The sequence below is a fragment of the Hemiscyllium ocellatum genome, chromosome 1 (genome assembly GCF_020745735.1).
Source record: "Hemiscyllium ocellatum isolate sHemOce1 chromosome 1, sHemOce1.pat.X.cur, whole genome shotgun sequence".
Taxonomy (NCBI): domain Eukaryota; kingdom Metazoa; phylum Chordata; class Chondrichthyes; order Orectolobiformes; family Hemiscylliidae; genus Hemiscyllium; species Hemiscyllium ocellatum.
Genome location: NC_083401.1, coordinates 128,012,798 through 128,036,371, shown reverse-complemented (window position 1 = coordinate 128,036,371; position 23,574 = coordinate 128,012,798). Strand labels below are relative to the sequence as shown.

The following is a 23,574-nucleotide window of genomic DNA, read 5'->3' as shown; positions in this document are numbered from 1 at the left end:
GTCTGGAGGAGGGGCGGGGCACGCGTTGACACTCCGAAACCAGGAGCAGCGGACTACAAGGGCGGCCTCACGCGATTGGGCGGCGAGCGATCACGTGCCGGCGACAGGCGGCCGGTGCCCGGATTTTCCGCCCCACCCCCTCCGTGATGCGCCGGCCGCCATTTTGTAGCTGAGGAGGAGCAGCACCATCATTATCATTATCGGTGGCGGCGGCGGTGCTCAGTCCTTAGTGGCAGGAGAGGGGGTGGGGGAAAAAGGGAAAACAAACAAACAAATAAATAAATAACGAGAGAGTAGTCGTCCCGGTCGCCCCTCCCCCCCTCTCTCTTACCCACCCTCCCCCCTTCCTTCCTCCCTCCAACCTGCCCTCCCGACAAAACCCGCCGGAGAGAGAGAGGAACCAATGGACTCTCAGTACAGTTACAACCCGCCATCCGCCGGCCTCATGGAGCAGAGCGCGGCGGCGGCGCCCACCGAGGAGTTCCCTGAAGGAGCTAAAATAAACGCCAGCAAGAACGAGGATGACGAAGGGTGAGCAAGCAGGGGAGAGGGGGCCGCACCCCCGGGGGGTGGGGGTGGGGAAACAAGCCCTTTACCACCGAGACGGAGGCCCCCGGGCGGGGGGGGGGGTGTGCTTCTCCTCCTTCCCCCTCTACCCCCCCGCCCCAGGGGGCGGCGCGAGCCCCGGGCCCCGAGCGCGTGTTTGGTTCACACGCCCCTCCTCTCTGAACTTGCCGTGGATACACCACCCGGGGGTTGCCCGCTTCTTCGTTCAGCGTCTCCTTAAACTCTTGTCGTTCAGGGTTCTCCCTTTATCTCTTGTTGTTGTTTGGTTCAACAACGTGGCCAAGTGACTCGGCGTCCGGCTGGCTGTGTATGTGACCTAGTTTCACTATGACGGTCTGTCTGCCTGTCTCTCTCTCTCTAGTTTCCTCCATCTCTACCTTTTTAAGCAGCGCCTCCCCTTCTCCACCCCTCCCACGCTGCAAGAGGGTATTAACAAGCCAATAAAGTATGGCCTCCCGTCTTCGTTGCCAAATCGGCCGCCGTTTCTCCATAGTAAAAACACAATGTCACTATTATTCAGTGTTCAATATCAACATAGAGTTTCAAGTCTTTGTTTCACCAGAATTGGAAAAGTTTAGGACTGGTGGTGAGAACAGAACAAGAGATACGTGATAAATTTGAGGGCAAGAAAGGGTTTCGCAATGCCAAGCAAAATGAAGGGGTAATGGAATTAATAAACCAAATAACAGTCTAGAGGATGTCAGTGCTGAGAAAGCTGGTTTCGAAATGTAAAGCAGAATGGAGAAATGTGGGAAAAAACATAAATTGCCAAAGAAACAAATCAAGATGGGTGCATTGATTTTTTAATTTTTTGAGATTTTGAATTCACTTATGATCAGAATGCTGTAATATTCGCAATTAAAAGATGAAGTGCTGTTCGTTGTTGTGACTTAATGTTCATTGGAATGCTGTAGCAGACACAGTACGAGAAGTATCATAGGAGCATTCAAATGACAAGTGACAGGAAACTCTGTCATGCTGGCAGGCAGGAGGTATTCCACTAAAGACTCGCCTGGTCTGCATTTGGTTATATTGATATCGAGGAGATCACATTGTGAACAGTCAGCACAGTGAACTCTGTTGAAATTAGTGCAATCAAATTGCTGTTTCCTAGAAGAATTAAACAGAGACTTGGCAATTTGAGACGAGAGGACTGAAAGAGTAGGATTTGGATCTCATGCACTTGCATGGAAAGGGAGGAGTTGCACGGATTGACTGAGCAGACTAGACTATTGTGGAGAAAATTGCTCTGAGGCTGAAGTTGGGAGTAGATTTGAATCTTGGTTTGATTTATTGAGGCACAGTAAAATGAATTGCTATCCAGGCAAATCAACCTTATGTAAGTTTGTCAGGGTAATAGAATGCAGAATATAGCGTTACAGCTACAGAGAGAAGGTGTAGAGAAAAATCAACTCTGATATGAGAGCTCTGTTCATAAGTCTGAACAGGGAAGAATCTGTTGTTGAATCTATTGGTATGTATTTTCAAATAATTGTATGTTCTGCCTGATGGGAGTATAACTGAGGGGGTCTCTGATTATGGAGGAGAAAGTGAGGACTGCAGATGCTGGAGATCAGAGCTGAAAATGTGTTGCTGGAAAAGCGCAGCAGGTCAGGCAGCATACAAGGAGCAGGAAGAAGGGCTCATGCCCGAAACGTCGACTCTCCTGCTCCTTGGATGCTGCCTGACCTGCTGCGTTTTCCAGCAACACATTTTCGAGTCTTTGATTATGTTGGTTTCATTCTTGGGGTGGAAGGAAGGCTGGTTTCCATGATAGATTGGGCTGCATTTGTTACTCTGTAATTTCATGTGGTCTTGGGCAGACCATTCCCATACTAGGATATGGTGTAACCAAACTGGATGCTTTCCATGATGCATCTATAAAAATTGGCAAGAGTCATTGTTGACATGCTGACTTTCCTTAGCCTTTTGAGGAAGTATTGGTGTTGGTGTCCTTTCTTGACTGAAGCTCTTGATTATCTGCACCTCAGCACCATTGATACAGACATGGGCATGTCCTCCAGTCTGCTTCCTGAAGTCAATGTCAAGCTCTTTCATTTTGCTGACATTGAGAAAGATCTTGTTGTCTTTCCACCCTGTCACAAAGCTGTCTCTTTCCTGGGCGATCTTTAGACATTTAGTTTGTTTATTTATTAATTCCCTTAACTCTTTTTATTTTGCTTTGTACTATGGAACCTTTCTTAATCTTTGAGATCCGACCCACAAATTTGGAAATTGAATTACAGCTAAACTTGGCCACAGTCTTTGAGTTTATAAGGAATAGAGTAGGGGGTTGAGTAAGCAGCCTTGCAAGGCACTACTGTTGATGCTTATCCTGGAGGAGGTGTTGTCACCTATTGTTACTGATTGCAGTCTGTGGGTCCGGAAGTCAAGGAACAGTTGTAGAGGGTGGTGTAGAGTCCTCGTCGCAGAGTTCGGAGATGTTTGGTTGGAATTATGGTGTTGAAAGTGGAGTAAAGTTCATAAATAGATGTCTGATGTAGATGTTCCAGGGATGAGTGTAGATGCAATCTTCCTGGCACCACTAAGGACCTGTTGTTACCCTAGACAAATTGAGGCTGATGTTGATGTATGCCATTACGAGCCTCTCGAAGCTCTTCATAGTGGTGGATGTCGGAACCACCAGGCACTAGTCATTGAGCCATGTTGCCTTATGTTTCTTCGGTACTGGGATCATAGTGGTCTTCTTGAAGTCGGTAGGGACCTTTCTGTCATAACAAGGAGAGGTTAATGATGTCTGTGAATGCTCTTGCCAGTAGGTCCATGCAGCATCTGAGTGCGTGGCCAGGGACTCTAGTTGAGCCAGTCAGTTTCCATGCATTCATTCTCAAGGATGCCAATCTGACATCTGCAGCTGTGGCTGTTGGGACAGGTGACATCATTTCACTGACCTTCTGTTGAAAACGAGCATAGAATGTACTGAACTTATTGGGAGGGATGCTTTGCTGTTTGTGATTCTACTTTGCTTTGCTTTATAACTTTTTATATCTTGTAGACCATATCACAGTTGTTCATGTGGTAAGTCTCGGAGTCTCATTCAGTATGGTATTGTATCTTGGTGACCCTAACGGCTTTGTGAAGATCATACCTAGATTTCCTGTATAGGTCAGGGTCACCTGACTTGAACACCTCAGACCTGGACTTCATTAGGGAGTGGATCTCCCGGTTGGGGAACACTAGGATTGGCATGCAGTCTGCTATGATGAAGCCTGTGATGGTAGTAGCATACTTAATCTAGTTTGGCCGCTGAGTTCTTGAATATGGACCAATCCACCGACTTCAAGTAATTGCGTAAGACCTCAGCACTTGACCAGCACTGTATTGGTTGTCTGTACCGGATCTTCATGCTTATAAGGCAGGAGAAGGAACACAGCCGTATTGTCTGATTTACCAAAATGCTGGTGGGTGCGGTGTGGAGTGATAGGCGTCTTTGGCGGGTTGGAAATTGTATTGATGATCTGATGTTGAAAGATAAGTTGGTTGGATATAAGGTGAGAACAAGGGCAGCTCTATTTTAGTTCATGGAGAGAGAGGAAATATTAGGAGCAGAATTGCATTAAAAAGAATGAATGTAGCCAAGGGTTCTTTCAAATGGTGGAGGGAATCCTCAGTTTATTGGGAAGGAAACATGTCAGAAGTTGTGTGAAAGTTGCAGGGTCTAAACAGTTGGAGTGAAGAGTGAAAAACCTGGGAGAATAGAGGAAATTGAGTGTGAAAAAATGGAGTGAAAGTGATTGGTGTCCATTATTGTCAGTTAGCAGACAGTCCGCCCTCTGAAACAAAGAGATGCTTAGAGTTGGAAATGAATATTTGGGTGGCACAATGGTTCACTGGTTGTCACTGCTGCCTCAGTGACATGGACCCAGGTTTGATTCTATATTTGGGTGACTGCCTGCGGTGAGTTTACACATGCTCCCCCCATGTCTGTGAGGGTTTCTGCCAGGTGCACCAGTTTCCTCCCCACAGTGTAAAAATGGATTAGCCACAGTAAATGTGAAGTTGCTGGATCTGGATGGGATGCTCTTTGGAGCGTCACTGTAGACTCTGGACTGAACGGCCTCTTACTGCACTGCAGGGACTCTATGATTCTGACCATGTGGCGATGAAGGAAGGATGGATATTGGAAGCAAAGTTGATGACACTTTCCACTTAAGGATAGGAGCAGGAAATGAGGCAACTTGTATTTCTTTTATTTAACTTATTTTTCCTAGTCAGCCTATTTTGAGATGTTATTAGGCACTTTTAGAACAGGTGGGACTTGAAACTGTGTCTGTTGGTCCAGGCGTAGGACAATGAAGCAACTTAAGGTAATTTTGTTCACTAAGAACAAATTCAGACAAATAGAGGGTGGTAGGTGGATGGACGGACAGGCATTGTTCAGACCTCTTCAAGGAAAACGTTGGCGTCCTGTTTGACTGTCGAGGATGAATGTGGAAGTGTAGATGGATTGAGTTTGAATAAAATATTGTGGCCAAGGAACAAGAAAACTTAAGGTGCAGGAAGAATAACTGATCCAAGTGGTTAGATGCTGAAAAAGGGAAGAAAGAAGGCACCTAATTGAACAGGAATAGGTAGAAATGATTTTTCTAGGGAAATCTGGATTTGGGAAATCTTGTTAACTAAGATTGATGAATTATTGCAGTGTGATGGTATGGATGTTTATTATTTTAAAGAAATAAATCTGTCCTTGATTTTAATTTTGGTAAATATTTTGGCAGCAAAACCCAACAGAAATTGCATTTTTCGATATATTTGATGATTCAAAATTAAAAAAACTGCCTCCAAGAGAAAGGGAAGTAAGACATGGTCAGCTGTCGAAAGCACTTAAACAACTTATTGTTTAACTTATTTTGTATTGCTGTTAATTATAAACAATGAATTGCCAGGGTCACTATATACATATTATTGTTCACAGAAAAATGTTCATTGGGGGTCTTAGCTGGGATACAAGCAAGAAGGATTTGACAGATTACTTGTCCAGGTTCGGTGAAGTAGTGGACTGTACCATAAAGATGGATGCGGTGACGGGGCGGTCAAGAGGATTTGGTTTTGTACTATTCAGAGAACCTGCAAGCGTGGACAGGGTAAATCAACTCTCAGCCCTATTATAAATTACATCAAAATGTGTGCTTGTGACTTTGAATAAAAGTTGTGTTGAGAAATGTTAACCATTGTATGTTGTAAATGGTGTCAATTCTTTAAAAATATAAGTATCCAATTGTGATCGTTAGAAAAGAACGTTGCTAAGCTATATAACTAGGCTTTCCTATTTGGTTCCAATGTTTAGTCAAATCAGTAATTTACTTTCAGTATTTCTAATGTCCTAGTTCAGATGTGCTACTAGTCTGCTATTTGATTCAGCACCTTTTTATAAGTTACCTCAAATAGTGTAACCCATTTTAGAGGTAGTCCATAATTGGATGGGATGTTCATAAACAGCTTTCAATAAGAGTTTTTAATAGTGTGCAAGATTTAGTTTGCAGAAAACTGGTTCTGTATATTCATTTGGAGAATGCTACTTCAAATGAACTCTAGTGACTTATACCTAAATCCTTTCCATATTGTGCATTATGAAGTATAGATTACTTGTAACAAAAAAAATTGTTCAAAACTCAATCCATTTTTGAAGATATTTGTTGTCAGCAGGGAATGATACCAAGAAGCGTGCAGTTTGTGTTCTTGTGGCACTGACCTCTGCTTTTCACCCCAGGTCATGACTCTAATTGGCAGGAAGCTAGGTGAGTAAAGAGCGGATGTGATCATTTTAAGTACACAAAATGTGCTTTTTGTTATTGATCCCCGCTGGGAAAAATATTTTGGATTGAGGTAGGAGCTTCTCCTGTGCATTTAAATTTGACCTTGTCGCAGAAGTTTGTACATCTTCGTAATTTATGGCACCAGCAATTCTGTTAAAACGGAGGACTATTTCGGTTCTGTTTGGCGTATTTGGGTACAATTTAAGGTGTAATTCTATCAAAGTTTAATTTGGTCTAAAATAAAATATTAGATTCCATAAGATCTCTTGATCATTATAGAAATGCTCTTGGAGCTGGGAGGAGTAACAGTCAGTTTTTCTGCTTGTGCTGCTGTAGACAAGTCAGCACTGAACTCAGAACTGGGACTTAAACAATGGTAGAACTTAAGTGGTTGAGACTTCATTTTTCCTTTGACACATTTTTGTTATTACAAATGTTAAAAATGACTTCTTAAGTAAGGTTCAGAGTTGTGTTAATTATTTGTAACATAAAACAAGTATGCACCCTCTGAAAATTATAGTTTTAGTACAGAAATGGTTCTTAAATTCTTGCAGGTCTTGGAACTGAAGGAACACAAGCTGGATGGACGGCTCATTGACCCTAAAAGAGCAAAGGCAATAAAGGGCAAAGAACCAGCAAAGAAAGTTTTTGTTGGTGGCCTAAGTCCTGATGTACCAGAAGAAATGGTTAAGGACTACTTTGGAGCATATGGAGAGGCAAGTTGCAAATCATGATCTTTGTCAGAAAGAGATTTTTGATTTAATCAACTTCAGTTTTTATGACTGTCAAAAAAGCATAAACAGCTGACATGAGGCAAATGCTTCATGTATTTGGAAAGGCAAGGACTGATCAGGGATAATCAACATGACTTTGTGCATGGAAAATCAGTGTGGACTTCAGTAAGGCGTTCGTCAAGGTTCCCCAGGGGAGACTGGTTAGCAAAGTTAGATCTCATGGAATACAGGGAGGACTAGCTCAAAGATAGAAGACAGAGGATGGTGCTGGAGAGTTTGTTTTTCAGACTGGAGGCCTGTGACCAGTGGAGTGCCACAAGGATCGGTGCTGGGTCCTCTACTTTTTGTCATTTACACAAATGATTTGGATGTGAGCATAAGAGGTACAGTTAGTAAGTTTGGAGATGACCCCAAAATTGGAGGGGTAGTGGACAGCAAAGAAGGTTGCCCCAATTACAACAGGATCTTGATCGGATGGGCCAATGGGCTGAGAAGTGGCAGGTGGAGTTTAATTTAGATAAATGTGAGGTGCTGCATTTTGGAAAACAAATGGACTTAATGGTAAGGTCCTAGGGAGTGTTGCTGAACGAAGAGCTTAGAGTGCAGGTTCATAGCTCCTTGAAAGTGGAGTCGCAGGTAGATGGGATAGTGAAGAAGGTGTTTGGTATGCTTTCCTTTATTGGTCAGAGTATTGAGTACAGGAGTCGGGAGGTCATGTTGCAGCAGTACAGCACATTGGTTAGGCCACTGTTGGAATATTGCATGCAATTCTGATCTCCTTCCTATCAGAAACATGTTGTGAAACTTGAAAGGGTTCAGAAAAGATTTACAAAGATGTTGCCAGGGTTGGAGGATTTGAGCTATAGGGAGAGGCTGAACAGGCTGGAGCTGCTTTCCCTGGAGTGTTGGAGGCTGAGGGGGTGACCTTTTTATAGAGGTTTACAAAATTGGGGCATGGATAGGGTAAATAGACAAAGTATTTTCCCTGGGGTGGGGGAGTCCAGAACTAGGGGGCATAGGTTTAGGGTGAGAGGGGAAAGATATAACAGAGACCTAAAGGGGCAACTTTTCCATGCAGAGAGTGATACGTGTATGGAATGAGCTGCCAGAGAAAGTGTTGGAGGCTGGTTCAATTGCAACATTTAAAAGGCATCTGGATGGGTATATGAATAGGAAGGGTTTGGAGGGATATGGGCCGGGTGCTGGCAGTTGGGACTAAATTGGGATATCTGGTCGGCATGGACGGTTAGACTGAAGGGTCTGTTTACCTGCTGTACATCTCTATTTATTGTACCTATACATGCTAGTCATTGAAATGTGTTGAGAAGATGTTAACCAAGTTTGTCCAATGTAAATATTAAAGTTTTGTTTGCAGTCTCATGTATTTTGAGTAAAATTAAGGTTTAAGTTGGGAAAAAGAGTACCCAATTTTCTTATGAAGTTGGGAGGAAATGTCCCCCTGAAAATCTGTTAAAATTACTTTATTCAACTTTTTTTGAGCACTAAATCACTACTTCATTTTGCTTGATTTCTTTTTGGATTACAATGTTAAACATTTGGTAGTTTATAGTTTATTTCAGTATTGATGAACTGAACAGTCTGGTATGAATATGTAAATTATACCTGAATTGTATTTTTATTGTAGATTGAAGGCATTGAACTTCCCATTGACAACAAGACAAATGAACGAAGAGGTTTCTGCTTCATCACGTTTAAGGAGGAAGAACCAGTAAAAAGACTATTAGAAAACAAGTATCACAACATAGGATCTAGCAAGGTATGCCTGGCAACATTTTCACTACAAGCTTTAATGCATTTGAGAGGGGTAGAATGGTATTTTTTTCCAAGTTTTCATATTTTAAATGTGGAACATTTTTGAGCCATAAGAAATTTTTTGAAGGGTTGACCAAAAGCTTGGTCAGGTTTTTTTGTTTGGGGGATGGTGTAAGGAAAGAGACGACGAAGGTGGAGAAATCTTGACGGATGAAGCTCCGTGCAGGCGGTGGTGTACACAGGTGCCAGTGGTGAAGCGTTGGAAAGGTAATCTGCGCCATAATCTAGAGTCGGGAGCTGACATCTTTATTCTGACATGGGGTATGGGTGTCACTGACGGCATTTGTTGCCTCTCTTGAATTACCCTTGAACTGAGGACCTTGCTCAACCATTTCACAGACCAGTTAATTTGATTGCCTTAAAGTGGATCTAGAGAGCTATGAAAGGTTGGCACATTACTACCCCAAAGAGTTCTATAATAAATTGCTGATAGTTGGCATTGTCACCATTGAGACAAGCTTTGGTTTGAATCTGAAATCTAACGTCCCCAGACAACCTGGACTTGTGGGTTACTAGTCCAGTAACATTGTCGCAATGCCACTGTCTCACCTAATGTTTGGGTGAATGCTGCAGGAGGTTAGAAAAATGGCAGGGAGTGAGTTGATGGAAGGATTCAAACACTGAGAAATTTCATTAAGAACATTTTTTTGACTTTTTGCCATAGGCCCATAGTTTAAGAAAGCCATAAAAAGGAATCTAATTGTGGTAAAAGAATCATTGCAAATAACTGACAATCCAAACAGCAACGAAATGTTTAAATTTGGCATAGATAAGATAATGACCAAAATAAGTTTGGAAAAGCTGAAGATGGCACTCTGGAAGTAACGAAGTATATTCAAACAAGTGTATTTCATTCAAAAATTAGAGAAAAGAACAAACTAACCAAGAGTTTGATAATAGATGAATAAAAAGATAGGGACAAAATTGAAGCTAAAGCTAAGGGTGTACCCTAAATAAAAATAAAACATGGATTCATGTGCTTTTCATGACCATCAGGGATGACTCAATGTCCCTTGTGCTTTTTGAGGGGTACGTGAAATGTCAGCTCATTTGTGTATATGTACACCAGCAGGTAATAATGGGCAGATTATTTGTTTCTGTGATGTTGACTTGGGAATAAACATTGGGGATAACTGCTGTCCTGTGAAATAGTGCCATGACTGACACTTATTTACAGGAAACAAAAGCAAATACAAAAATGTTACAAAAGGAGTCCAAGGACAGTGTTCTGAATGCAAAGAGGAATTGTAAATGAATTCGATATCTGTAGAACAATATTCTATGATAAAAGAATAAGATACAAAGTACTAAAGGATACACCAGTTCAGTTCACAGATAATTCCAGAACAATTACTGAAATATTGAATGTCTACTTTGCCCATGCATTTATCAGGGAAAATAAATGAAAGTGGCACTGGAAGAGATCAAAAGATCACATTTTAAGTTGGAAATGGGGAAGATTATTGATAACTTAACTATTGAGAGGTTAAAGCCTGGGTCTGGGTGAATTGTGAATATTAAAAGAAACTAGGCAAGAGATATCTGGGATGCTGTTATGTGAATATAAAAAAGAAAGTTGAGTACAGGAGCATGGGTCTGTATTTAAGGCAGGATACAGAACTAGTTCAGGAATTTATAGACCAGTTACCTTAATATTGGTGGTAGGAAAGGTATAATGGGATAAATTTAGAAATTAAAATTATGGTAAAGGATAACAGTCCTGTTGGAACGATTTTATTGACAACTTGAACTGAGTGAAAAGAAAAATAGTGGTAGATATAATTATATTTGGGCTTTTCAATAATATTTTGATTTTCTTAAGTATGGTATCTCATAATAGAGTCAAGGTTAAGGTTGGAGCTTGTGGAATCAGCGCACAAGTAGCAACATGGATTATAAACTAGCTACAAAAAAAGTACGGGTTATAGTTCAGCGTGATGAAGGTATAAGTGATGATAAATTGACAGTTCACTATTGGCAAGCAATTTGGACTTGGGAATCTGATCCAATTTCTATATATGGGCCCAGTCAAATTTGAGGTAGTATAGTCAGTGCAGAAGTAAACAGTGACACATTACAGGATAAGCTTCCAGATTGGAAGTGCAGTGCACAAATTAATTTTCAATATACTTAAGATTAAGAACCCATTACGGTATCAGAAATGAAGCCATTTGAAAAATAGGTATCTAAACGTAACACAGCAGCAATATGCGTACAGAACTGGTTTGGCCAAAAGCAAAGCTATAGGGTTCATTGGGGATGAAATAGGAAAATCAACTTGCATTAAAAATATGGAAGGCCTCTGAGGACTGTGCAAAGTTTAGGATTGTATAAAATATTAGATGCATTGGAAGAAGATAAAAAATATTTTGAAGCTGATACAAGAACCAGTTAACCTTCTAGAAAAGGTTAAACAGTTGGTGTTTTTCCTGGAAAAGAGATGATCAGGCAATGGTGAGGGTCTTAACATTATGAAAAGGTTTGATACAAACCTAAAACTAATAAATAATGGTCACCAACAAAGTCAATGTCGCATTCCAAATTGACTTCCATTAGTAACATTGAAATGTGAAACAAATTGAGGCAGCAGCTAAATGCATAGAAGGGAAAGCTAGAAATCAAGGACATTGGAATAAAAGGTTACCCTAATAGTTTGATAATCATGAAAAAAAAGTTCATTGGTCTATAGTTCCCTGGCTTTGTCCTTGCCACCTTTCTTAAACAGTGGCACCACGTTAGCCAGCCTCCAGTCTTCTGGCACCTCATCTGTGACTATTGATGATACAAATATCTCAGTGAGAGGTCCAGCAATCACTTCCCTAAGCCTCCCACAGAGTTCGAGGGCACACCTGATCAGGTCCTAGGGATTCATCCACTTTTATGCATTTCAAGACATCTAGCACTTCCTCCCTGCAATATGTGCATTTTTCATGATGTCACCATCTATTTCCCCACATTCTGTACCTTCCATGTCCTTTTCCACAGTAAATACTGATGCAAAATACTTGTTTAGTATCTGCCCCATCTCCTGTGGTTCCACACAAAAGCCACCTTGCTGATCTTTGAGGGGTAAAAAGGATCTTTGAGGGGCCCTATTCTCTCCCTAGTTATCCTTTAATATATTTGTAAAAACCCTTTGGATTTTCCTTAACTCTATTTGCCAAAGCTATCTCAGTGCCCTTTTTTTGCCCTCCTGATTTCTCTCTCAAGTATACTCCTGCTGCCTTTATACTCTTCTAAGGATTCACTCAATCTATCCTGTCTGTACCTGATATATGCTTCCTTTTTCTTAACCAAAACCTCAATTTCTTTTGTCATCTAGCATTCCCTATACCTACCAGCCTTTCCTTTCACCCTGACAGAAATATACTTTCTCTGGACTCTCGTTATCTAATTTCTGAACGCTTCCCATTTTCCAGCCGTCCCTTTACCTGCGAACATCTGCACCCAATCAGCTTTTGGAAGTTCTTGCCTAATACTGTCAAAATTAGCCTTTCTCCAATTTAGAATTTTTAGATCCAGTCTCTCCTTCTCTATCACTATTTTAAAGCTAATAGAATTATGATCGCTGGCCCCAAAGTGCTCCCCGTTGACACCTCAGTCACCTGCACTGCCTTATTTCCCAGGAGTAGGTCAAGTTTTGCACCTTCTCTAGTAGGTACATCCACATAGAATCAAATTTTTCTTGTACACACTTAAACAAATTCCTCTCCATCTAAACCGTTATCACTATGGCAATCCCAGTCTATCTCCTTACAAATTTGTTTCTCAATTTCCCTCTGACTGTTAGGGGGTCTATAATACAATCCCAATAATTCTCAATTTAGCCCAAATAACTTTCTTGGATGTATTTCCGGGAATATCCTCCCTCAGTACAGCTGTAAAACTATCTCTTATCAAAAACGCCACTCCCTCTCCCCTCTTTCTATCCTTCTTGTAGCATATATATCCTGGAATATTAAGCCCCAGTCCTGTCCATCTCAGAGCCATGTTTCTGTAATTGCTATAATATCCCAGTCCCACGTTCCTAACCATGCCCTGAGTTCATCTGCCTTCTCTGTTCAGCCTCTTGCATTGAAATAATTTAATTCATCAGTCCTACCTTGTTCTGTGCTTTGTCCCTGCTTGCCCTGACTGTTTTGACTTGCCTTTGTTCTCAACTGTACCAGTCTCTGATTGAAATCTTTCCTCACTATCTCCAAGACCAGACAACCCTGGATATTGTAAGTTTGATAAAGAGAAAAAACAGGAAACATATGTCAGAGTGTGCATTTGGAACTAGGCCCTTTAAAAGTGTATGGTAGGAAGTTGCTTAAAAAGGAAAATGGAAGAGCAAAGAGGAGCCCTTCGGTAGTTAGGATCAAGGAAAACTCCAGGGCTTTTTTTTAAATAAGTACATTAAGAGCTAGATTACCATGGAAAGAGTGGAACGTATTTGAGACCAACCTGTGCGTAGAGCTAATGGCCATGGGTGAGGTTGTAAATATTTTGCATCTGTGCCAAGAGGAGAAAGACATTGTAGCCAGAGATGTCAGTCGATGGTGAGGTTCTAAAATACCTTAAGATTGTAAATGAGAAGATGTTAGATGCTTTAGTGGGCAAACGTTGCATAAATCCCCAGGGCTGATGAGATTTATCCCAAACTGCTGTGGGAGGCAAGAGATTGCTGGGGCTTTGGGAGATATTTAATACTTTGCTAGGCACAGCTGAAGTGTGGGTTACTAGGATGACTATCATTGAGGGTCAAAGGACTTGGTTCTATGACATTCCATGCATTTTTCAATTTTGAGGTGGAGCTAATTTAGCAACCTAGTGTAAAATGCAAGTAGGATGGTGCATGAAAAGATAGAGACAACAAAAATTTTGTGCACATTTGGATTCTTTCATATACAACTTTACTTAATCTGACCTTTTCAGTTTGCAGAGTGCATTTTTGCTTTGCAGAATGTAGCTTAAAGTCAATCTTGTAAAATTTTTAAGATTTTTGATTTTCTTTTCCTTTTTGGTGCTACCATGTGGAACTTCTCTTTTCAAGACTGAAAGTTTCAAAATTCTGTGCAGATTAATAGCACCTCTGGGAATAAAAGCTCAGACAAAAACTCTTCACAAGTTTCATGTGAGGAGAGAAATGATAAGGAAAATGTGTGGTTGGCTTTGTATAGAATACAGTGTAGCACTATTTAAAAAGTTTGTCTTGTTAATTGCCTTAGATAATTGGAAAAGGACCACTTGTCTATGAAATTTGGCTGATATTTCAAATTCGAAATGAACTTTGTTACAAGTTGAAAGACATAGGTGACTATGCAGTCCATTTTAATTAATCCTTCTACTGTAGCAAACACTTGTTTCTTGCATCAATATTTTTGCCATCCCATGCATTTATCACTTTAAAGAATTGCTTCCTCTATTCTTTGAGCCCAACTTTTAATGGGCCCATCCTATTACTTAGTTGACTTAGTTTGAAATAAATGTATGGATTTGCCTTTGCTACACATTGCTATCATTTATACCAGAGATGACTACCTTTCTCTCATCTGTTTTCTAAATGATGTAGAACTGTAACACTATTAGCTTTATGCCTTTACACTGGACTGTTTTCAGCTTTTAAATACCTTTCCTCTGTCTTAATGACTTGACAGAGTTCACTACGACCTCTCATGCATGACTACTGATGCTATTCCACATAGTGCTGCATTTTACTTGGTTTCATGATGTTTGGTATTAATACATCACCTACTTTCGGGTCACTTTGAACTTCATCCATACCAAATGCAACCTCCAGGATGTGGTAGTGTCCTTATACCTGTCAATCTATCCTAATTTCACTTGCCATAGTAGGTAAATACCGGATTTCCTAATTTTCTTTTGTTGTTTGTTTGTTCTAAGCTCACTAAGCATGCTAAGTGTTTCCTTGCTGTATAAGTCCATTTGGATACTTTTTTTGGTGAGGGGGTTTGCATTTTGGCTAACTTGTTCTGTGAATATTTGGATGAAATCATAATGTATGTTTACCATTCCCTGTTTGCAAACTTTTTTTATGAATCTCTTCCTCCCACCCTACCCAATGCTGCCCTTTTACAGACAACTGAGGACTTGTTTTGTGCACTAATGTGATTTTTAAAAAATTGTTTTTCTGATCACCTATTTTAAATTTGTTGGACAAATACAGGAATGTGCAATCAAACTATCCAATTCCTTTGTCCTTACAGGATTACTGGAACATTTTTCTTTATGCTTAATAAATTAATTCAGGTTATACTTGTTTAGTCCACACACTCATTAGCCCACATGTTTTTATTTTAATAAAGCTTAAGTGATCACTATTCTAGATCTGAACAAAATTTCCCCAACCTGGTTTCTTGGAGCAGAACATTTTATGTTCAGCTCATGGTTAATCTGGGTGCGAATCAGAAAGCTTCCCAATCAGATCTGGGGTCACACAGGGCTGCCCACTATCCTGCCTTTGTGTGTCATAAGGAGCCTTTAGCAGAGTCCAGCAGGAAGGATGTGAGCCTGAGAGGAGTGACTGACCTCTAAGACTCTGTTGCATGGAACAATGCTTCAGTGTACATGGATGATGCTGATTTCTACTCTGGTCTGCTGTTAGTGCACAGACTCACAAGCATCTGTGATCAGCTTGAACTGGCCTTGGGAGCCGAGGTAAATTGCAACAAGAACAAGGCCATGTTTTTTAGGAACTGGGTTACCCTTTATCCTCCTCAGCAGAAGGTGCTGGTTACGTGATTCTGAAGGTTCTGGGGTGTGTGCCAAAATCTGGGAGAAGTGTATTACCAGGGTGAGGCAGAAACTGAGGAGATGGGAGTACTGCTTCTCATCTATTGCACCTTCAATGGCGTTGTACGTGGCGCAGGTCTACCTTCTACCCCTAGTCTGTGCCACTGCAGTTACCTAAGCTATTATCTACTTAATCTGGAGGGCAAAGTTTAACCGGACCCGCTAGGACACTATGCTTTCTGAATAAAGTGGGGGAAAACATATTCAATACCACCCTCATCCTGATGACCAGGCTGTATCAAGCTCTATGTAGACCTTGGGTACATAAACATCAAGTGTCACTACATACTGAGGTTCTACTTGTCCCAGGTGTTAGGAAGGATGGGCGTGGCTGTCTTGCAGCAGAAAACTCTGTAGCAACTTGACCTTCTGTATCGCCTGTCCCTCATGAAAAGATTTGGAAAGGGAAACACCTTTGACCACAAGTCCATCAGGCAATGGTCAGCGTGTACTATCCTCAAGAGAAAAGGAGAGGGTGGGTTCTGTCGGATGACTCTCTGAGCAGATTGTCAGTCATTTGGCAGAATGCCTCATTGCCAAAGCTTTCCATCAAGCACTAAGACTTGGCTGGGTTGGTGGTGAGAAGGGCATTCCCTCTGAGACCTTTCATGTACACCCAGACTGTCCGCTCCATGTTACCCTCAATATGGCTGAGGAGTGCGGGGGAAGAGACTCACAATCTACTTTTGAAACCTGCCTTTGCAAAGAAAGTTTGGAGAGAGATGTATTGGTTTTTGAGGTGTGCTCTATGATCTGTTCTCTTGAATGCACACTAACACAAACATCAACTGCATCTGGAGAACCATCAACTTGATGAAGGGCACGCTTTGGTGCACCCAAATACTGAGTGGTGCAGGCTGGTACATTCCAATGTCCGGGACTTGTGCAGAGGGGCACGTTTAACCTTGACAGTAGCTGTGGCAAGGTACATTGGGGAAGGACTTTCTGTGTAAGGTCTTTCTGCCAAAGCACATGCAAATACTGTACAGAACTGCTTTAATACTGTGTATGTACATAAAACAATGTTCTATTTATAAATATGTTTGCAATTTAAAGAAAAATTGACCTCAATACTGGAGGTTGTCTGTGGGAGGCAGATCTCAAATAAAAAAGTAGAAAATAATTGTTGGTGGCAGAACAATTTGTGGAAAGGCAATCAAGTAGAGCAAGCACTAAAAATAGACCAAAATAGGATGTGTGAACAAAAGTTATACTTCTGTTGTTTCCCAGGAAAATCAGAGGCATCTGTTGCTTTTTAAGATGAATCAGCTGCCAGCCAGTTGTCTTTTCAGTCCATAAAATTGTCCAAGATAGTTTTATCTTCTCACCTAACTGAAGAAAACAAGTTTTCGATTTCAATTCAGCAAAAAGGGTTGGGGGAAGGTTTAAAAAAAAGATAACTTATAGAATATCTTTCTCAATCTCTGTATATACAAAGTACTTCATAGTCTTTTCAATTACAGCCAGATATAATTTAGGAAAGACAAATAACAACATAACCACAACAACAAGATAAATAATATGCGGTGACTGATGTCAGCTTTGACCATGACACTCTTTCCCCTTCTTGGTTAGGAACATGAAGTCTCAGCTGGCTCTGCAAGACATTCAGTTCAGCTGTTCATCTAAAAAGCACTAACTTTGTCAACTGTACTCCTCTCTTGCAATTACTTTGAATTGTCAGTCTTGATGAAGTGCTCACATGTTGTAATAAGAAAAGCCTATTGTCTGGTCGGACTATTGCGACTTTATCTTTTTATGCTGTAAGATCATCGTTGCATGGTTTAAAGCCTCCCTCTCATATGCTTTAGTCTATATCAGCCACCTGGTTTGTAGATTTTTTTTTAAACCTGATACTTTTGTATTTTTTAAACAGTGTGAAATTAAAGTGGCACAACCTAAAGAAGTCTACAGGCAACAACAGCAACGAGGAGGCAGAGGTGGAGGTGGGTTTGGTGGAAGAGGTCGTGGTAGAGGGGGTAAGTTAATTTCCTGACGAGTGGGTTTTGAACATGAAGTGATTTCTTTACTGGAACGGTAAAGGAATGCATGGCTAGGTAATTATCGGTTTATCCGGTTAACCGTTTCCCACTTGTTCATTGGGGGATTCAGTCTGGTTATGACTGTTGGGTGGAAAAGGTTTAAAATGTATGGTACTGAAGAATTACATTACTTTGTTAAGCAATATGACTGTGAGGAGGAATGCTATATAATTGTAGGTGTGAAGAATCTCTGGTAATCTATATAACACTTTGTTCACTACAATTTAGTGAGTAGAAGAGTATGCTAAAAGATGTCCGTACACCAAATCTTTGTTGTAAAATGGAAGAAATAAAAGGCCAGAACATTGGGATTTGACATTTTCCCATCGCCCTAAAGAGGTAGTAATGGAAAAGATTTGAGTCATTGGTCAGCAAGTGATTCTTCAAGTCATTGTTAATGTCTACTGGTTATATCACAACGATCCTTAGAGTTTCACTTAGGTTGTTTCTGCTCTGTACTTGTATTCTACCCTGATTTGGGTTAGTTGGTGATAGAAAATTCTAGTAATAGAACATAACTAAAATATTGAATTTGCATTTATTACTGGGGTTAATGTATGTAACAATACAGTAAAATTAATTCTGAATAAAAGTATTCTGTAGTGTAGTTCCTATTGGGAAAATGTTTTTCTTTTTAAATGATGAGTTAAACCTAAGCATTTTCAACACTCATCCAATGATTACGGATTATCGGGCATGCCACAATTTTCAAATACAGATTTGGAAAATGTTGGTGAATATTAATTCTTTTTCAAACACCAGTACCTAGATTTTGTTTATCCTCTTTCTCGTAAATCTTGGTGGTCGCAATGTAGATTTGTGGAGGCTCTTGTCTTGCTTTTGTGTTCAAAAATTTTAACCGATAAGTGACCTTCATTTATTGCATACACACAAAATATGGTGGTATTGAATTCTCTTGTATAGGCTTTCTATTTTCCACATGGCAGTCCCCTGCAAACTTTCTGGGGCAGGCAGCGTAGGATACGATATAGTGCAGGCTTTATCATTTGTTATAGTTTCAGGTCTTCAATTTTTTTTCTTGTAGCCTTTTGAGTTGTTGTGTGTCTTAGAACAAACTCCGATTTTTTTGTATTGCTATCTTTCTTAGGACAAAATCAGAACTGGAACCAGGGATACAACAGCTACTGGAATCAAGGTTATAGTAGTTACAACAATGGCTATAGCAATCCAGGTTACAATGGATATGGAGGTTATGATTACTCTGGGTATAACTACAACAACTACGGATATGCTCCAGAATATGATACCTACAATAGTAAGTTACAGCATTTGGCTACATGGCTGGTAACTATTTTTGTGAGGTGGTAAGATTTTGGAGAACTGTTAGTAAAGTAAGATCTTAAATGATATATTTGTTTTGAAAATATTGTAACAAAGGAATCAAAGATTTTGAATAACAAAGCTTATGGGAGAGGTGTTAAAGCTTTGTAGTCTTTGTAGCTTTTGTATCTCTTCTGTTTCCCTTAGTGCTGTTGATTAAGCAGCATTTTAGTTTTGCTGTTTATTTGCAACCTCAAGCCTGCATGTTATTTCTGATGACACCACATTGGTGTCCTTCAAGGTGCTTCATCTATAGATAGATTGAATTGGCCAAAAACTTTTTGACCTAAACATCTGTAAAGGATTAAGATAGTGGAACCAGCTTGTTTTATGTTTGGAGGCTTTTTTTATTACCCATGAGAAGGAGTGTTTAGCCAGCTTTTGTCCAGATAACAGCATTTCCATTTTGCAGAGGAGGAAAAACTAACATTACTCGTATCTCCTCGTAGCAAATGTGCCTCCTGATGGTCAATCAAGGAGCGGCATTGATGGTCGTGGAGAAGTCTGCGGCCTGGACTGCCTCACCCTCTCTGCTGAAGGAGGCTGTTTAGAGGCAAGTGGCCAGGTGGGTAAAATTATAGGGGTGAAAGAAGAGGATAGGATAAGCTGTTACTCAAAATGAGCTGTTACCCATTTTCTGCTAACTGCAGAAAGTCAAATTTTGGTGCTGAAACTTTCTGTCCAGGTGTGTTAGTAAGTTAGGTCAAAGATGTTATTTAAATTGGTAAATGGGCCACTTGTGTTAGGCTTTGTAATTTTGTGAATATGTAGATTTACAAATTGCCTGTTAAACTTGTAAAATCCAATCGCTTTGACAGGTCAGCAGAGCAGCTATGGAAAGGCATCTAGAGGTGCAGGCAGTCACCAGAATAACTACCAACCATACTAAAGAAAAATTGATATAGTTGTTTCACTGCAGGTATGTAACAGATCTTGTTGCAGCTAATGGAGGAAAAAACTTAAATAATTTTCCAGTGTATGTTTTTAATAATGTAAAATGTCAGGTTTTGTAAAATAAATTTTGCTTTAAGTACTGAACATCAGGTAACCGTAGAGTTTTCATTTGAAGTGATTTGCAGCTTTTTGTAACAGGAGGTGTTAAAGGTCTGAGGGATTAACACTTTTTAACAAGTCTGTAAATTTAACAGGTAAAGTACTGCTAATGGGTGCAAATAAAGGACCCAGCAAGACGAAAGAAAAAGTTGCCTTCTAACTCTGACATTATACCTTGTTTGTACCCGCCAGCGGGAACTTCATTGCAGGACACGTGTCACCCTGACCACACGATTCTCTTGGGGCCGCGCATTGCGGACAGAACGTGAGGTGTGCTCGTGAAAATGCTGCCCTGTGGTATGGTCTCTTCAACATCATGTATCAACGTTAAAGATAAACTGGAAAACTTCAGCCTTTGTCTTCAGTCATCTTTGCATATATTTATATAACATCGGCTAAACATTTCTTACAGGCATTTTTAAATGTATAATGACTTACTGCATAATTAATTCAGTATTCTTTATTTGGTAACATCTTGTATTTCAGTTATGGATCTACAGTGTGGTAATTTTTTATTTAAAATGCTGTTTTATTTTTCTTTGTAGCTAAGTAGTGAAAACTACAAATGATAACCAAACAACATCAAGCAAGCTGTAGTATATTTTTGACTGGGTTAAATGTGTCAGACTTGATAAAACCAGGTCTGATGTCAATAGATCTGCTGCAGTAAAATGCTTTCCAGTGCAGCACCTTGAAGTATTGGCCAGTGTGTGTTATAATCTTGTGTGAAACGGTGTGAACTTCTTTCCTGTTCTAAAACATTTTTACTCTCTCCTAGGTGGAGAAACGGAGGTATAAACATCAGTGTAGCAGAACAGCATGTCAAGAGGAAATGTTAAATCTGAAAGCATCTTTGTTTCCCTTTTGGGACTTTTTTTGTACCACATCAAATCTGAAACCAACATCTTTTGTGTCCCAAATGTATATAGCATATAAACATCTTTTTATGTTGTAGTTACTTTGCTTTGTACAACTTGAAGCGCATTCTTTGTGTACCGTGATAGTCTATAATAAAGTTGCTACTAACTGGTGATGCAACACTTGTTTGTTGGCGTACCCTGTTGTATGTGATGCATTGCATCTGTTGCTGAAATAAAACAGTATGAATACTCAAATATTAATTGTGGTTTTCTACATGGCTATATATTTATCTTGATTCAGCACTTGGGGAAAATTAGGCTGTTGGTTAGCATTATAATCTATAAGGTGGTTGGCAGGACACTTGAACTCCATCCTGAGATGGAGTTGGAGAATGTTATAGATAAACTACCAATTTGCCATTGAAGTTCTTGGCTTGATCTTCTGTTTTTAGGCTTTTGGGAAAAAAAATATTATGGAGTTATACTTTAATATAGTTATGCATTGCTCAAATGTGCAACAAATCTAAATCTGCCCTCTGTTTTGAAGCCCTTTGGGGCTTACAAAGGCACTCTGGAGGAAAATGGTGCTTTTTCTAACTTGTCATTTTATATACCTTTTGTATGGAGGGTAAGTTAGAGGTCCCAAGTAAATATCTGCAACTTCTGCTTACTAACTAACTAGGAGTTTAGTAAACTGAGTCCACTGTGTTCTGGTTATTTTGTATTTGATGCTGACTGAGTTGGTAGGCAAGATTCTGAAGGTTCAACTTTCTTTTATGTTTGTGGAGGGTGGGGGGGAAGAAGATGTAGTATAGGAAAAACAATTTTGTTGAAAGGCCCTTTTTGAAAACAAATTGTATTGCATCTAGGGCTGCAGTTTCATAGAATTTTGCTAAACAGAAAAAATTGTCTGTAAGATGAAGTTGAGGACAGATTCAAACAAGACTTTTTCAGTGTTTAAGTTGCTACGCTAAAATGGAGTTGTTAATAGATGAATTCACATTGAGAACAGGACCTGAAATTTGATATTGAATTTACCTGAACTTTTAAAGGGGTGGCAAGGTCAGCATTCATTGCCTAAACAACTATGCCTAGGACTTGGCTGGTCATGCTTGAACAGCCATTATAGACGAGGCTGGAGGAATAATAATGAGGAACCAAGTGATGAAAAGGGGATGAATAAATACTTTGTGTCACAGTCAACAAGAGGAGAAAGATTTGAGTCCTGAAGACCAACTCTCAGCTGGTGGTTTGTATGTGGAATGAACTGCCAGAGGAAGTGATAGATTCAGGTCCAGTTAAACATTTAAAAGACATTTGGATAGGTACATGAATAGGCAACGTTGAGGGATATGGGCCAAATGAAGGCAAGTGGGACTAGTTTAATTTGGGAAACTTGGTGAGCACGGACTAGTTGAACTCTAGTCTGTTTCTGTGCTCAGATTACAACACGCAAGAAGACACTAGCATTCTGAAATTAAAGTAAGGGGCAAAAGGAGAGGAAATACAGACCAATTCTGCTGTAATGCACATTTTGTTAAGAACTTGCTATAACACAATTGATGAATTGATACTGTTTCTCGAACACAAAGTTTTAAAGCATTTATTGGTTATAACTTGATTCTGGCCCCATTAGTTTCAATGGTGTTGCTATTACATGATTTTCCTAACACTGGATTGCATGAGAATGGAATTTCAGTGTTAAAGCAGAACTGACAGGAAAAAGTGAGCAGGAAACAGGTTAACGACTGAAATTCCTTGGATCTGTGTGGAATGCATGTTACAATATTAAAGGAAGTAGTGACAGATGGTGAATGCACTGGTAGTAACCAACAGCCAATGCAACAAACCAGTTTATTTAAAATGGGAAGACAAACTTTATCAAATGGCACTTAACTTCATATCGGTTTTCGGGGGAATGTTAGTGTTATAAAGGATGTAACAGCGGAGCACTTAAAAATGCTTGATTATGCAGAGTTAGCATGACCTTACAAAGGTGATAGATAAAGGGGGAAGCAGTGGGTAATTGGATTTTCAGAAGGCATTAAGATATGTTGTTACACTAAAGAGCTTATGGTATTGGAGATAGTATGTTAGTTACCCAATCCACTATCCATGCCAATATACTAAGAGTTGAGATAAGGTCATTTTCAGATGGCATTCTGCAGTGGAATGCCATAGGGTTAGTGCTGGGGTCACAATTTACAATATACAGTATACTAATAACTTGGATGAGGAAACTTTGTACTATAGACAAGGTGGGAAAGTAATTGGTGAGGATAACAAATGGTATGCAGTGGGATATATAGGTTGGGCAAAAATGGACAGATGGAATATGATATCTGAAAATGAGAGGTTATGTGAAGAATAGAGCTATCATTTAAATGAATGCAGCAAACTGGCATAAGGATCTGGGATCTTGCACAGATCTCAAATACTAGCATATAAGTTTATGATAATAGACAAATGGAATATGAAAATAGGGAGGTATTGCTTAAAACTATAAAAGACACTAGTCAGACTACAGCTGAATTATTGTGAACAGCTTTGGGCCCCTTTTCTAAGGAAAGAC

At 39.9% G+C, this 23,574-nt stretch overlaps 1 protein-coding gene across 6 annotated transcripts; it reads left to right on the top strand.

Moving 5' to 3' along the window:
- Positions 1–128: 128 nt before the first annotated feature.
- Positions 129–21,257, top strand: hnrnpdl (heterogeneous nuclear ribonucleoprotein D-like). Of its 6 annotated transcripts, none has more exons than XM_060825604.1 (9): positions 129–531; positions 5,504–5,672; positions 6,899–7,060; positions 8,724–8,855; positions 17,583–17,685; positions 18,857–19,024; positions 19,539–19,654; positions 19,908–20,008; positions 20,335–20,558. In XM_060825604.1, exons 1-8 carry the CDS (start codon positions 404–406, stop codon positions 19,992–19,994), a joined length of 1,065 nt encoding a protein of 354 aa, XP_060681587.1. In that variant the 5' UTR covers positions 129–403; the 3' UTR covers positions 19,995–20,008; positions 20,335–20,558. The 6 variants fall into 6 exon arrangements, with proteins under 6 accessions (XP_060681587.1, XP_060681578.1, XP_060681621.1 ...); XM_060825595.1 differs by lacking the exon at positions 20,335–20,558 and adding an exon at positions 20,921–21,257 and having other exon boundaries at positions 130–531; XM_060825613.1 differs by lacking the exon at positions 20,335–20,558 and adding an exon at positions 20,921–21,257 and having other exon boundaries at positions 131–531; positions 17,583–17,652.
- The last annotated feature ends 2,317 nt before the right edge of the window (positions 21,258–23,574 follow it).